Genomic DNA, 15,206 nt, shown 5'->3' with positions numbered 1-15,206 from the left:
TCCTTTTTTTTAATGCCTCTGATTCTGTCAAAACTAAATTATGTTGAGGTAAAACGATAGTTTTTAGGCAAAGCAAAGCAGCTGTGTGTCATAGAACAATGGTCTGGGAACTCAGAGTCCCAGGTTTGACTCCACCTCCGGAACTTGCAAAATTGTAAGGTCTCATTTAATATCTATACCCTCTAATGAATCTTTCTGACCACTTGTCATACACCGCACACTTTACATGCAATAATTCATTCAATGCCATCAGAAACATATGTGATGGTTTGTTACTCTTCCTACTTCTCAGGAGGAGAAACTGAGGCACAGAGATTCTTGTGTCCAGGAGCATGAACTCCTAAGAGTCAGGATGTGAACCCAGGCCTGTAGTCCCAACGCTCATGCTTTAACTACTGAACTGCACTTCTACTTAGCCATGGGATCACTGGCTGTGCAAAGCAATTCCAGCATGTGTGTGTATGTCAGGAATCACCTGGACCAAGGAAAATCCCACATGCTATCTATTATTATGAGGTAGTCTCTGTGGTCCCATAGCCCAGGGAAACTCTCAAGCCAGATTATTATAGAACTTGCCGTAGTCACTAATATGAAAAGGATCTAGAAATCTTACATGGTTCTGGTCAGTTCAAAGATTCTGAAAGTTTGGAGGCACAAGTTAGGAAAACCTGGTCAAATTCTGCCAGTGCTGAGCTACTCCTCAGCACTTGGCCTGAGTCCAGTAAGGACTGAGGAGATCCTTTAGAGGCGTTGGATGGCATTGTCAATATGAGTGAGCCCTAGTAATGCTGAAGTTCTGTGAGCCTACCCGTGAGACAACGAAAATGAAGCCTCAAAGTACCAATTCACAATGAACCTTGTGCCATCACCCTCATCGCTGCTCCCTTGTACAGCTGAGTTAGAGAGCTGGTCAGCGCCTGCTCAGTCAGTTTCATGATGTGGCCATTCTTCAGGACATGGCACAAATCTGATTAAGAATCGGGAACATGACGGGCTGGTGCCTTACTCAGCTGCTGGAGCATGCATCTCTTGCTCCCTGGGTGATGAGTTCAGGCCCCGTTGCATGTGGTGTGTGAAGACTCATTCAGGAAAAAAGATCCAGGGACATAATGTAGTATATTCGGTAACATTATCAGCATGAGCCCTAAAAACAGCTTGATTCCCAAGAACTACACACTTTAGGGGCCGTGACCAATAAGAACTCAAACATTTGATTACTAGCCCGGTGTCCATCCTCCTTGTTTTGACACTCTCACCCATGCTCCAGTGGGGCCTTTGCTCCTTAATGAACTATCCCATTGCTTGCTAGTAAATGAAAGCCAATAGCTGACATGCTTAATGAATACATATCCGGGTAGCATCGCAAGGCAAGACTAGAAGAAAAATAGCACATAATTAATAATACTGTTTGGTTTTCAACGGTGGGCTTTCCTTATGTACAATTTGTTAATCTTTGATGAGCTTCATAACAAAGGATTTATGATTAAACAACACAGACTGCTGTGCCTAGATTTGAATCTAGTCTCTCAGTAAAGGGTTGGTTATAACCACCTGCAAAACAGTAAACAGCAGATGAAAGATCAGTGCAGGTCCGGGTGATCCTTAGGGAGAGTCATGGCGGTGGAGGGGGAGGAGCCTTCTCCAGGCCGTGGGTATGGAGGGGTCCATCTAAAAGGAGATGGGACATGGGCCTCTGCCACTGCAGGGTCTCAAGGAGGATGAGGAGTCCGTACGGATCAGATTTTGGGGAAGGAGGAGGAACTGGGAAGGGGCCCACTCAGAGCCAGTGCAGCCCCTGCCCTCCACCAGCCAGGCCTTAGTCCTGGCTGCTCAGATGGTTCCACAGACCAATAGTCAGTGCCACGTTAAGTGTCCCGGCCTACACTCAATAAACCATCAAAGCACCAGCCCGATGGGCCAGTTTCGCAGTTAATTCACAGTAGCTGCTCAGCCAGGCTTAGTCAACTGAAGGGAAGCTAATTCTGGGCAGAGCCGTCACGTGACAGTTGGTTTGGAATGTCGTGGCTTCGGAGTCAGCTTGGGAGCCGAGGAGACCACTGGCCACTGAAGGTGGCCAAGTGGCCACTGGGGAAGGCTCCTTGTGAGAGCCCTGGTAGTGTGGCGGCCGGGTGAGGATGGCCACTGTTGGGCTTCCCCTGCTCCTTCAGAAGGGCTTCACTTGGTGGCAACTGCATTGTGCCTTGGGTCAGGGGTTGAAACCTAGAGGTGGGAGGCTGAGTTAGGATTTGCACTTTTCTCCTAGCTTAGGCACCTCCTCCAGGGCATCAGCTGTCTTCCACAGAGACCTTGGGGAGGAAGATTTGATAAAGAGACTGGGGGAGCCCCTGGCTCAGGGGTTCAAGGCATGATCTCAGGTGCCCTGGGAAGGTCCCAGATTTTCAAGGATCTCTATCCCCGGGCAACATCTACATTCCTATCCTGGACCTCCCACTCTTCAGAATAGTGAATCTTGGTGAGTCACTTAATCTCTCACAGAAAATATGGGTCACAGGCCCTGCCCTCTCTGCCCCACGGGGTTGATATGGGGATCCCAGGAGGTGGTAACAGGACTTCCCCATGAGCTGTAAAGCATCCTAGCCATGGACAGGATGAAAAGGAAGCTTCCATCCTCCTTTGTCCTGTGTCCAAGTCCCCACTCTAGATTCAACCACTACCAAGTGTTTAGGTTAATGTTCCAGACATTTAGTGACTGAACACTTACACACTGCTTCTGAACCATCGGTCATTTTTTCCCGAAGACTTTTCCTGCATTTAATCACTTTCAACTTCATACCATAGCACTAATAAGCAGCCCCTAAGAAAGTTTTCATTGTGCAGTACAGGGAACTTAGGCACAGCCCAACAGGCACCAACCCCATGCTCTCAATGACTGGATTGTTCTGATTTCTATACTGTCTCACCCAGATAAAGGTATTTGCCCACACAGTGTCTGTTGGAGCTTTCCTTCTTTTTCTTTCGTGGTAAGGGTACTCAACCTACAAACTCACTCTTAGTGATTTTCAAGCAGTTCATCACAGGCCCTATGTGGCAAGGTAGGTTTCCAGAACTGACTTCTTTTGTATAAATGAAACTTGGTGCCCCGAACACCAACATTTCCTCCCTTTCCCCTCCCTCCAGCCCCTATTCTATTCTCTGTTCCTATGCATTTGACTATTTTAGGTTCCACATGTAAGTGTCATCCTGCAGTATTTGTCTTTCTGTGTCTGGCTTATTTCGCTTAACACCAAGTCCCCCAGGGCCATCCATGTTGTCACAAATGACAGGATTTCCTTCCTTTTTAAGGCTGAATAGTCACTCATTGTATGGACACACCACATTGTCTTTGTGCATTTGTTCATCAATGGACCTTGAGTGGTTTCGCTATATTAGCTTTTGTGAATGCAGAACACGGGAGTGTAGGTATCATTCAGAAGACCAGATTTCAATACTTTTGGATGTATTAGCCCAACGTGGGATTGCTGGATCAAATGGTACTTCTTTTTGAAATGTCTTGAAGCACTTCCATATTGTTTTTTCATATTGACTGCATCAGTTTACATACTCTGTTGGGCAACTTTTAAAGGTCATTGATTGATTGATTGATTGATTGAGGGAGCGGGGTGGAATCCCAGTCAGGGATTTGATCCCAGACACCTTGAGATCATGACCTGGGTCGAAATCAAGAGAGGGACACTTAACCAACTGATGAAATAATCAATATGGTCAGGAAGATCGGGCATTCCTGCTGGAATCAGTGTGGAAGCTACCCTGAACCCAGGTTCCTTGCAGGACAGAGGCTTGAGGGTGTGTAGAAAAGACAGATTTCTGACGGGAAAACCTGTGTCTAGGTTTACAGTGAGAGAAGACAATGTATTCACGGTGCTGGTGTGTGTGTGTGTGTGTGTGCGTGTGTGTGTGTGTGTGTGTGTGTTTGAGACAGGCAAAATCTGAGGGACAGGGAAACACACAAAGAGAATGAGACACACTCATAAGAGAGAGAGAGACAGGTGAGAGAGAGAGGAGAGATGTGTGTTTTCCCAGGAGACACGAACCACATGACGAATGTCTACACTCTCAAAAAACTACTCATACTGCACACTTCACGAAATACACTTGAGCGTGGCTCAGCAGTACCATTCAGTCCATGCAGATAACCAAAGCCTCTGTATGCTCTGGCCTATGTTCATATGAGGAACAGTCCCTGAGTTATTCTTGACCAGCACCAACAATATACTGAAGTATATTCTGTGTCCTTCTAGGTGTCTCAAAGGAGGAAACACTGCGCACCAATCATGCAAGGAGGTACAAGGTTGATGGTGAGGTGAGCTTGCCAGTCTTTCCCTGAGAAACGCAAGTGCTACGTTAGAGTGTTTCCAATCAACTTCTGTGGTAAATATGACAATGTACATTTTCGATGATATTGTTACTATCCCTGATGGGGAGAGTGGTGAGTGGTTGCCTCTTGCCAACGGTCACCTTGGTCAGGGGGACATTGACCACTGGCAGTGCCAAACCTGGTAACAAACAGTGTCCTAGGATCTTTTCCGTCAGCAGCAACCTGTCCTGCTGGGGTGAAGAATTTTGTAGTAGGCCTCCTCAGTGGTCTTGAGAGACACATCCCCAGGAGAAACAACTTCTGACAGGCATCCTGCTCATTTGCTTTTGTGGCCTTTGACTCAACCGCTGAGTCCCATCTTGTATCGTAAAGACGCAAAGGGAACTGAAGAGTGGTGCCAATAGTGTGTGTCGTGATCTCACCCTGATGGTGTTTTCTTTCCTAACATTCAGGTGGCCGTAGGAGCACAGGACACAGGTATGTATCCTGGAAACTGTTTCTTGCTGAGAAAAATGTTGAGATGGTGATGCAGGTGGGGCATTGTTGTTGACTTCAGTCTGGAGAGCTACCCTAATTCCAGAGGCCTGGGAGGACTGGTGCTTGTGAGTGGGGGGAAGGACCTACGTCCCAGGTGAAAAACTATGTGATACTTCTACAGTAGCAGAAAGATAATATATTCTTCGAGTGTGGTGTGTTTTTGTGGGCATGAGTCCTGGGGTGGTTCTGTGTGTGTGTGTGTGTGTGTGTGTGTGTGTGTGTGTCACGTGATTGTGACTGTGAATGTGTGTTGGGTGTGTTTTCTTGGGAGACATACAGACTAAGCCACACAAAATGAGACAGACACACTGAAAGAGAGAGACAGAGAGAGAGAGAGTTTTAGACGTGGGTTTGCCCAGAGGATAGGTGTCACTGACACTGCACAATGATTCATGTCTACGTTCTCACACACTCCTCACACTGCACACCTCGAGGAATACTGCTGTGCACGGCTCAGCAGGAACGTTTAGCCCATGCCGGTCACCGCAGCCTCAATATGCTCTGGCCCATGTTCATATCAAGGAACAGTCCCTGAGTGATACTTGAGCAGCACCAACATGGTACTGACAGGGATTGTGGTCTTTCTAGGTGTCCCCGAGGAGGAAAGACGGCGGCCCCGTCCTGTCCTGAGTCACCAGGCTGTTGCTGAGGTGAGCTTCCTGTCTTTCCTTGAGGACCACAAGTGCTTTCTTAGAGTCTTTGCAATCAACATCTGTTGTAAATGTGACAATGAACCGTTGAGATGATAATGTTATTTTCCCTGTGGGGAGAAACATATTGTCAATTTCCATGGTCGTTTCTTGCCAACTGTCCCCTTGGTCAGGGGGACATTGTCCACTGGCAGTGCCAAACCTGGTCATAAACAGCGTCCTAGGATCTTTTTCGGCAGGCGCACTTTTTCCTTCTGGGTGAACAGTTTTGTAGTCTGCATCCTCAGTGTTCTTTAGAGACACATCTCCAGGAAAAACGACTTCTGACAGGCATATTGTCTTTGCTTTTGTGGCCTTTGACTCAAACACTGTGTCCCATCCTGAATCCCACAGTCACCGAGCGAACTGAAGAACGGTACACATACTGTCCATCATGATCTCACCCTGATGGTGTTTTCTTTTCTAACATTCAGGTGGCCGTAGGAGCACGAGAAGAAGAAGGTATGTGTCCTGGAAACTGTTTCTTGCTGAGGAAAATGTTTCGGGTGAGGGGTAGGTGGGGCATTCTTGCTGTCTTCAGTCTGGAGAGTACCCGGATATCAGGGTCCTGGGGGGACTGGTGCTTGAGGGTGGGGGGGAAAGACCGACATCCCAGGTGAAATCTATGTCCATGTGTCTGTGGTATGAGAAAGACAATGGATTCCTTCTGTGCGGTGTGATTGTGTGTGCATGAGTCTTGGGGTTGTTCTGTATCTCTGTATGTCGCATGAGTGTGAGTGTGTATGCGTGCGTGCGTGCGTGCGTGCGTGCGTGCGTGCGGGTGTGTTTTCTTGAGAGACTCAGAGACAGAGAGACAGAGCCACACACAGAAAGAGACAGACACAGTGAAAGAGAGGGAGAGAGAGAGACAGAGATGTGGGTTTGCCCAGAGATATGGGCCACTGACGTTGGACAATGACCAATACCTACCGTGCAGAGTCCTGGGAGGACTGGTGCCCGAGGGTGGGGGGGAAAGACCGACGTCCCAGGTGACAAACTAGGCGAGGTTTCTACAGTATAAGAAAGATGCTGTATATCTTTTGTGCGGTGTAATTTTGTGTGTTGAGTCTGGGGGTCGTTCTGTATGTGGGTGTACGTCGCGGCATCGTGACAGCGTACGTCTGCGTGTGTGTGTGTTTTCTTGAGAGACACAGAGAAAAAGCCACACAGAGAAAGAGACAGACACATTTCAAGAGAGGGGGAGAGAGAGCGAGCGACAGAGAGAGAGACAGACGTGGGCTTGCCCACGAGCTATGTGCCACTGACACTGAAAAATGACCAAAGGCTACATTCTCAAAAATCTCTGCATCCTGCACGCTTCCAGGAATACTGCTGAGCGTGGCTCAGCAGTAACATTCCGTCCATGCAGTTGACAAAAGCCTCCGTACGCTCTCGCCCAAGTTCATAGAAGGAACAGTCCCGGAGGTATCCTTGAGCAGCACCAAGAAGATACTGACATGTATTCTGTGTCCTCCTAGGTGTCGCTAAGGTGAAAAAGCGGCGGCCCCTTCCTGAAAGGAGGCAGCAGGCTGGTGCTGAGGTGAGCTTGCCTGTCTTTCCCTGAGCAGCACAATTGCTTTCTTAGAGGCTTTCCAATCAACCCGTGTTGTACCTATGACAGTCTACGTTTTCGATGATACTGTCACTTTCCCTGATGGGGACAGTGGTGAGGGGTTGCCTCTTGCCAACGGTCACCTTGGTCAGGGGGACATTGACCACTGGCAGTGCCAAACCTGGTAACAAACAGTGTCCTAGGATCTTTTCCGTCAGCAGCAACCTGTCCTGCTGGGGTGAAGAATTTTGTAGTAGGCCTCCTCAGTGGTCTTGAGGGACACATCCCCAGGAGAAACAACTTCTGACAGGCATCCTGTTCATTTGCTTTTGTGGCCTTTGACTCAACCGCTGAGTCCCATCTTGTATCGTAAAGACGCAAAGGGAACTGAAGAGTGGTGCCAATAGTGTGTGTCGTGATCTCACCCTGATGGTGTTTTCTTTCCTAACATTCAGGTGGCCGTAGGAGCACAGGACACAGGTATGTATCCTGGAAACTGTTTCTTGCTGAGAAAAATGTTGAGATGGTGATGCAGGTGGGGCATTGTTGTTGACTTCAGTCTGGAGAGCTACCCTAATTCCAGAGGCCTGGGAGGACTGGTGCTTGTGAGTGGGGGGAAGGACCTACGTCCCAGGTGAAAAACTATGTGATACTTCTACAGTAGCAGAAAGATAATGTATTCCTCGAGTGTGGTGTGTTTTTGTGGGCATGAGTCCTGGGGTGGTTCTGTGTGTGTGTGTGTGTGTGTGTGTGTGTGTGTGTGTGTGTCACGTGATTGTGACTGTGAATGTGTGTTGGGTGTGTTTTCTTGGGAGACATACAGACTAAGCCACACAAAATGAGACAGACACACTGAAAGAGAGAGTTTTAGACGTGGGTTTGCCCAGAGGATAGGTGTCACTGACACTGCACAATGATTCGTGTCTACGTTCTCACGCACTCCTCCCACTGCACACCTCGAGGAATACCGCTGTGCACGGCTCAGCAGTAACCTTTAGCCCACGGCGGTCACCGCAGCCTCAATATGCTCTGGCCCATGTTCATATCAAGGAACAGTCCCTGAGTGATACTTGAGCAGCACCAACATGGTACTGACAGGGATTGTGGTCTTTCTAGGTGTCCCCGAGGAGGAAAGACGGCGGCCCCGTCCTGTCCTGAGTCACCAGGCTGTTGCTGAGGTGAGCTTCCTGTCTTTCCTTGAGGACCACAAGTGCTTTCTTAGAGTCTTTGCAATCAACATCTGTTGTAAATGTGACAATGAACCGTTGAGATGATAATGTTATTTTCCCTGTGGGGAGAAACATATTGTCAATTTCCATGGTCGTTTCTTGCCAACTGTCCCCTTGGTCAGGGGGACATTGTCCACTGGCAGTGCCAAACCTGGTCATAAACAGCGTCCTAGGATCTTTTTCGGCAGGCGCACTTTTTCCTTCTGGGTGAACAGTTTTGTAGTCTGCATCCTCAGTGTTCTTTAGAGACACATCTCCAGGAAAAACGACTTCTGACAGGCATGTTGTCTTTGCTTTTGTGGCCTTTGACTCAAACACTGTGTCCCATCCTGAATCCCACAGTCACCGAGCGAACTGAAGAACGGTACACATACTGTCCATCATGATCTCACCCTGATGGTGTTTTGTTTTCTAACATTCAGGTGGCCGTAGGAGCACGAGAAGAAGAAGGTATGTGTCCTGGAAACTGTTTCTTGCTGAGGAAAATGTTTCGGGTGAGGGGTAGGTGGGGCATTCTTGCTGTCTTCAGTCTGGAGAGTACCCGGATATCAGGGTCCTGGGGGGACTGGTGCTTGAGGGTGGGGGGGAAAGACCGACATCCCAGGTGAAATCTATGTCCATGTGTCTGTGGTATGAGAAAGACAATGGATTCCTTCTGTGCGGTGTGATTGTGTGTGCATGAGTCTTGGGGTTGTTCTGTATCTCTGTATGTCGCATGAGTGTGAGTGTGTATGCGTGCGTGCGTGCGTGCGTGCGTGCGTGCGTGCGGGTGTGTTTTCTTGAGAGACTCAGAGACAGAGAGACAGAGCCACACACAGAAAGAGACAGACACAGTGAAAGAGAGGGAGAGAGAGAGACAGAGATGTGGGTTTGCCCAGAGATATGGGCCACTGACGTTGGACAATGACCAATACCTACCGTGCAGAGTCCTGGGAGGACTGGTGCCCGAGGGTGGGGGGGAAAGACCGACGTCCCAGGTGACAAACTAGGCGAGGTTTCTACAGTATAAGAAAGATGCTGTATATCTTTTGTGCGGTGTAATTTTGTGTGTTGAGTCTGGGGGTCGTTCTGTATGTGGGTGTACGTCGCGGCATCGTGACAGCGTACGTCTGCGTGTGTGTGTGTTTTCTTGAGAGACACAGAGAAAAAGCCACACAGAGAAAGAGACAGACACATTTCAAGAGAGGGGGAGAGAGAGCGAGCGACAGAGAGAGAGACAGACGTGGGCTTGCCCACGAGCTATGTGCCACTGACACTGAAAAATGACCAAAGGCTACATTCTCAAAAATCTCTGCATCCTGCACGCTTCCAGGAATACTGCTGAGCGTGGCTCAGCAGTAACATTCCGTCCATGCAGTTGACAAAAGCCTCCGTACGCTCTCGCCCAAGTTCATAGAAGGAACAGTCCCGGAGGTATCCTTGAGCAGCACCAAGAAGATACTGACATGTATTCTGTGTCCTCCTAGGTGTCGCTAAGGTGAAAAAGCGGCGGCCCCTTCCTGAAAGGAGGCAGCAGGCTGGTGCTGAGGTGAGCTTGCCTGTCTTTCCCTGAGCAGCACAATTGCTTTCTTAGAGGCTTTCCAATCAACCCGTGTTGTACCTATGACAGTCTACGTTTTCGATGATACTGTCACTTTCCCTGATGGGGACAGTGGTGAGGGGTTGCCTCTTGCCAACGGTCACCTTGGTCAGGGGGACATTGACCACTGGCAGTGCCAAACCTGGTAACAAACAGTGTCCTAGGATCTTTTCCGTCAGCAGCAACCTGTCCTGCTGGGGTGAAGAATTTTGTAGTAGGCCTCCTCAGTGGTCTTGAGGGACACATCCCCAGGAGAAACAACTTCTGACAGGCATCCTGTTCATTTGCTTTTGTGGCCTTTGACTCAACCGCTGAGTCCCATCTTGTATCGTAAAGACGCAAAGGGAACTGAAGAGTGGTGCCAATAGTGTGTGTCGTGATCTCACCCTGATGGTGTTTTCTTTCCTAACATTCAGGTGGCCGTAGGAGCACAGGACACAGGTATGTATCCTGGAAACTGTTTCTTGCTGAGAAAAATGTTGAGATGGTGATGCAGGTGGGGCATTGTTGTTGACTTCAGTCTGGAGAGCTACCCTAATTCCAGAGGCCTGGGAGGACTGGTGCTTGTGAGTGGGGGGAAGGACCTACGTCCCAGGTGAAAAACTATGTGATACTTCTACAGTAGCAGAAAGATAATGTATTCCTCGAGTGTGGTGTGTTTTTGTGGGCATGAGTCCTGGGGTGGTTCTGTGTGTGTGTGTGTGTGTGTGTGTGTGTGTGTGTGTGTGTATGTCACGTGATTGTGACTGTGAATGTGTGTTGGGTGTGTTTTCTTGGGAGACATACAGACTAAGCCACACAAAATGAGACAGACACACTGAAAGAGAGAGTTTTAGACGTGGGTTTGCCCAGAGGATAGGTGTCACTGACACTGCACAATGATTCGTGTCTACGTTCTCACGCACTCCTCCCACTGCACACCTCGAGGAATACCGCTGTGCACGGCTCAGCAGTAACCTTTAGCCCACGGCGGTCACCGCAGCCTCAATATGCTCTGGCCCATGTTCATATCAAGGAACAGTCCCTGAGTGATACTTGAGCAGCACCAACATGGTACTGACAGGGATTGTGGTCTTTCTAGGTGTCCCCGAGGAGGAAAGACGGCGGCCCCGTCCTGTCCTGAGTCACCAGGCTGTTGCTGAGGTGAGCTTCCTGTCTTTCCTTGAGGACCACAAGTGCTTTCTTAGAGTCTTTGCAATCAACATCTGTTGTAAATGTGACAATGAACCGTTGAGATGATAATGTTATTTTCCCTGTGGGGAGAAACATATTGTCAATTTCCATGGTCGTTTCTTGCCAACTGTCCCCTTGGTCAGGGGGACATTGTCCACTGGCAGTGCCAAACCTGGTCATAAACAGCGTCCTAGGATCTTTTTCGGCAGGCGCACTTTTTCCTTCTGGGTGAACAGTTTTGTAGTCTGCATCCTCAGTGTTCTTTAGAGACACATCTCCAGGAAAAACGACTTCTGACAGGCATATTGTCTTTGCTTTTGTGGCCTTTGACTCAAACACTGTGTCCCATCCTGAATCCCACAGTCACCGAGCGAACTGAAGAACGGTACACATACTGTCCATCATGATCTCACCCTGATGGTGTTTTGTTTTCTAACATTCAGGTGGCCGTAGGAGCACGAGAAGAAGAAGGTATGTGTCCTGGAAACTGTTTCTTGCTGAGGAAAATGTTTCGGGTGAGGGGTAGGTGGGGCATTCTTGCTGTCTTCAGTCTGGAGAGTACCCGGATATCAGGGTCCTGGGGGGACTGGTGCTTGAGGGTGGGGGGGAAAGACCGACATCCCAGGTGAAATCTATGTCCATGTGTCTGTGGTATGAGAAAGACAATGGATTCCTTCTGTGCGGTGTGATTGTGTGTGCATGAGTCTTGGGGTTGTTCTGTATCTCTGTATGTCGCATGAGTGTGAGGGTGTATGCGTGCATGCGTGCGTGCGTGCGTGCGGGTGTGTTTTCTTGAGAGACTCAGAGACAGAGAGACAGAGCCACACACAGAAAGAGACAGACACAGTGAAAGAGAGGGAGAGAGAGAGACAGAGATGTGGGTTTGCCCAGAGATATGGGCCACTGACGTTGGACCATGACCAATACCTACCGTGCAGAGTCCTGGGAGGACTGGTGCCCGAGGGTGGGGGGGAAAGACCGACGTCCCAGGTGACAAACTAGGCGAGGTTTCTACAGTATAAGAAAGATGCTGTATATCTTTTGTGCGGTGTAATTTTGTGTGTTGAGTCTGGGGGTCGTTCTGTATGTGGGTGTACGTCGCGGCATCGTGACAGCGTACGTCTGCGTGTGTGTGTGTTTTCTTGAGAGACACAGAGAAAAAGCCACACAGAGAAAGAGACAGACACATTTCAAGAGAGGGGGAGAGAGAGCGAGCGACAGAGAGAGAGACAGACGTGGGCTTGCCCACGAGCTATGTGCCACTGACACTGAAAAATGACCAAAGGCTACATTCTCAAAAATCTCTGCATCCTGCACGCTTCCAGGAATACTGCTGAGCGTGGCTCAGCAGTAACATTCCGTCCATGCAGTTGACAAAAGCCTCCGTACGCTCTCGCCCAAGTTCATAGAAGGAACAGTCCCGGAGGTATCCTTGAGCAGCACCAAGAAGATACTGACATGTATTCTGTGTCCTCCTAGGTGTCGCTAAGGTGAAAAAGCGGCGGCCCCTTCCTGAAAGGAGGCAGCAGGCTGGTGCTGAGGTGAGCTTGCCTGTCTTTCCCTGAGCAGCACAATTGCTTTCTTAGAGGCTTTCCAATCAACCCGTGTTGTACCTATGACAGTCTACGTTTTCGATGATACTGTCACTTTCCCTGATGGGGACAGTGGTGAGGGGTTGCCTCTTGCCAACGGTCACCTTGGTCAGGGGGACATTGACCACTGGCAGTGCCAAACCTGGTAACAAACGGTGTCCTAGGATCTTTTCCGTCAGCAGCAACCTGTCCTGCTGGGGTGAAGAATTTTGTAGTAGGCCTCCTCAGTGGTCTTGAGGGACACGTCCCCAGGAGAAACAACTTCTGACAGGCATCCTGTTCATTTGCTTTTGTGGCCTTTGACTCAACCGCTGAGTCCCATCTTGTATCGTAAAGACGCAAAGGGAACTGAAGAGTGGTGCCAATAGTGTGTGTCGTGATCTCACCCTGATGGTGTTTTCTTTCCTAACATTCAGGTGGCCGTAGGAGCACAGGACACAGGTATGTATCCTGGAAACTGTTTCTTGCTGAGAAAAATGTTGAGATGGTGATGCAGGTGGGGCATTGTTGTTGACTTCAGTCTGGAGAGCTACCCTAATTCCAGAGGCCTGGGAGGACTGGTGCTTGTGAGTGGGGGGAAGGACCTACGTCCCAGGTGAAAAACTATGTGATACTTCTACAGTAGCAGAAAGATAATGTATTCCTCGAGTGTGGTGTGTTTTTGTGGGCATGAGTCCTGGGGTGGTTCTGTGTGTGTGTGTGTGTGTGTGTGTGTGTGTGTGTGTGTGTGTCACGTGATTGTGACTGTGAATGTGTGTTGGGTGTGTTTTCTTGGGAGACATACAGACTAAGCCACACAAAATGAGACAGACACACTGAAAGAGAGAGAGAGAGAGAGAGAGAGAGTTTTAGACGTGGGTTTGCCCAGAGGATAGGTGTCACTGACACTGCACAATGATTCGTGTCTACGTTCTCACGCACTCCTCCCACTGCACACCTCGAGGAATACCGCTGTGCACGGCTCAGCAGTAACCTTTAGCCCACGGCGGTCACCGCAGCCTCAATATGCTCTGGCCCATGTTCATATCAAGGAACAGTCCCTGAGTGATACTTGAGCAGCACCAACATGGTACTGACAGGGATTGTGGTCTTTCTAGGTGTCCCCGAGGAGGAAAGACGGCGGCCCCGTCCTGTCCTGAGTCACCAGGCTGTTGCTGAGGTGAGCTTCCTGTCTTTCCTTGAGGACCACAAGTGCTTTCTTAGAGTCTTTGCAATCAACATCTGTTGTAAATGTGACAATGAACCGTTGAGATGATAATGTTATTTTCCCTGTGGGGAGAAACATATTGTCAATTTCCATGGTCGTTTCTTGCCAACTGTCCCCTTGGTCAGGGGGACATTGTCCACTGGCAGTGCCAAACCTGGTCATAAACAGCGTCCTAGGATCTTTTTCGGCAGGCGCACTTTTTCCTTCTGGGTGAACAGTTTTGTAGTCTGCATCCTCAGTGTTCTTTAGAGACACATCTCCAGGAAAAACGACTTCTGACAGGCATATTGTCTTTGCTTTTGTGGCCTTTGACTCAAACACTGTGTCCCATCCTGAATCCCACAGTCACCGAGCGAACTGAAGAACGGTACACATACTGTCCATCATGATCTCACCCTGATGGTGTTTTCTTTTCTAACATTCAGGTGGCCGTAGGAGCACGAGAAGAAGAAGGTATGTGTCCTGGAAACTGTTTCTTGCTGAGGAAAATGTTTCGGGTGAGGGGTAGGTGGGGCATTCTTGCTGTCTTCAGTCTGGAGAGTACCCGGATATCAGGGTCCTGGGGGGACTGGTGCTTGAGGGTGGGGGGGAAAGACCGACATCCCAGGTGAAATCTATGTCCATGTGTCTGTGGTATGAGAAAGACAATGGATTCCTTCTGTGCGGTGTGATTGTGTGTGCATGAGTCTTGGGGTTGTTCTGTATCTCTGTATGTCGCATGAGTGTGAGTGTGTATGCGTGCGTGCGTGCGTGCGTGCGTGCGTGCGGGTGTGTTTTCTTGAGAGACTCAGAGACAGAGAGACAGAGCCACACACAGAAAGAGACAGACACAGTGAAAGAGAGGGAGAGAGAGAGACAGAGATGTGGGTTTGCCCAGAGATATGGGCCACTGACGTTGGACAATGACCAATACCTACCGTGCAGAGTCCTGGGAGGACTGGTGCCCGAGGGTGGGGGGGAAAGACCGACGTCCCAGGTGACAAACTAGGCGAGGTTTCTACAGTATAAGAAAGATGCTGTATATCTTTTGTGCGGTGTAATTTTGTGTGTTGAGTCTGGGGGTCGTTCTGTATGTGGGTGTACGTCGCGGCATCGTGACAGCGTACGTCTGCGTGTGTGTGTGTTTTCTTGAGAGACACAGAGAAAAAGCCACACAGAGAAAGAGACAGACACATTTCAAGAGAGGGGGAGAGAGAGCGAGCGACAGAGAGAGAGACAGACGTGGGCTTGCCCACGAGCTATGTGCCACTGACACTGAAAAATGACCAAAGGCTACATTCTCAAAAATCTCTGCATCCTGCACGCTTCCAGG

At 49.2% G+C, this 15,206-nt stretch overlaps 1 protein-coding gene across 1 annotated transcript in view; it reads left to right on the top strand.

The window, feature by feature from the left end:
- The first annotated feature begins 3,043 nt into the window (after window positions 1–3,043).
- The window catches only part of LOC124509896 (titin-like), a 72,368-nt gene continuing 60,205 nt past the window's right edge, over window positions 3,044–15,206 (top strand). Inside the window, exons 1-17 of the mRNA XM_047076484.1 lie at window positions 3,044–3,053; window positions 4,260–4,321; window positions 4,789–4,813; window positions 5,462–5,523; window positions 5,997–6,024; window positions 7,041–7,102; window positions 7,570–7,594; window positions 8,231–8,292; window positions 8,766–8,793; window positions 9,810–9,871; window positions 10,339–10,363; window positions 11,004–11,065; window positions 11,539–11,566; window positions 12,575–12,636; window positions 13,104–13,128; window positions 13,785–13,846; window positions 14,320–14,347. Of these exons, the coding sequence (XP_046932440.1) occupies window positions 3,044–3,053; window positions 4,260–4,321; window positions 4,789–4,813; window positions 5,462–5,523; window positions 5,997–6,024; window positions 7,041–7,102; window positions 7,570–7,594; window positions 8,231–8,292; window positions 8,766–8,793; window positions 9,810–9,871; window positions 10,339–10,363; window positions 11,004–11,065; window positions 11,539–11,566; window positions 12,575–12,636; window positions 13,104–13,128; window positions 13,785–13,846; window positions 14,320–14,347 (718 nt within the window). The remainder of the gene's footprint in view (window positions 3,054–4,259; window positions 4,322–4,788; window positions 4,814–5,461; window positions 5,524–5,996; window positions 6,025–7,040; window positions 7,103–7,569; window positions 7,595–8,230; window positions 8,293–8,765; window positions 8,794–9,809; window positions 9,872–10,338; window positions 10,364–11,003; window positions 11,066–11,538; window positions 11,567–12,574; window positions 12,637–13,103; window positions 13,129–13,784; window positions 13,847–14,319; window positions 14,348–15,206) is intronic.

This window comes from Lynx rufus, unplaced genomic scaffold (genome assembly GCF_022079265.1).
Source record: "Lynx rufus isolate CCGP_SWC_20201006 ecotype Redwood Valley unplaced genomic scaffold, mLynRuf1.p SCAF_15, whole genome shotgun sequence".
Taxonomy (NCBI): Eukaryota; Metazoa; Chordata; class Mammalia; order Carnivora; family Felidae; genus Lynx; species Lynx rufus.
Note: the sequence above shows the minus strand (reverse complement) of the source record. Positions and strands in the feature narration are given on the sequence as shown.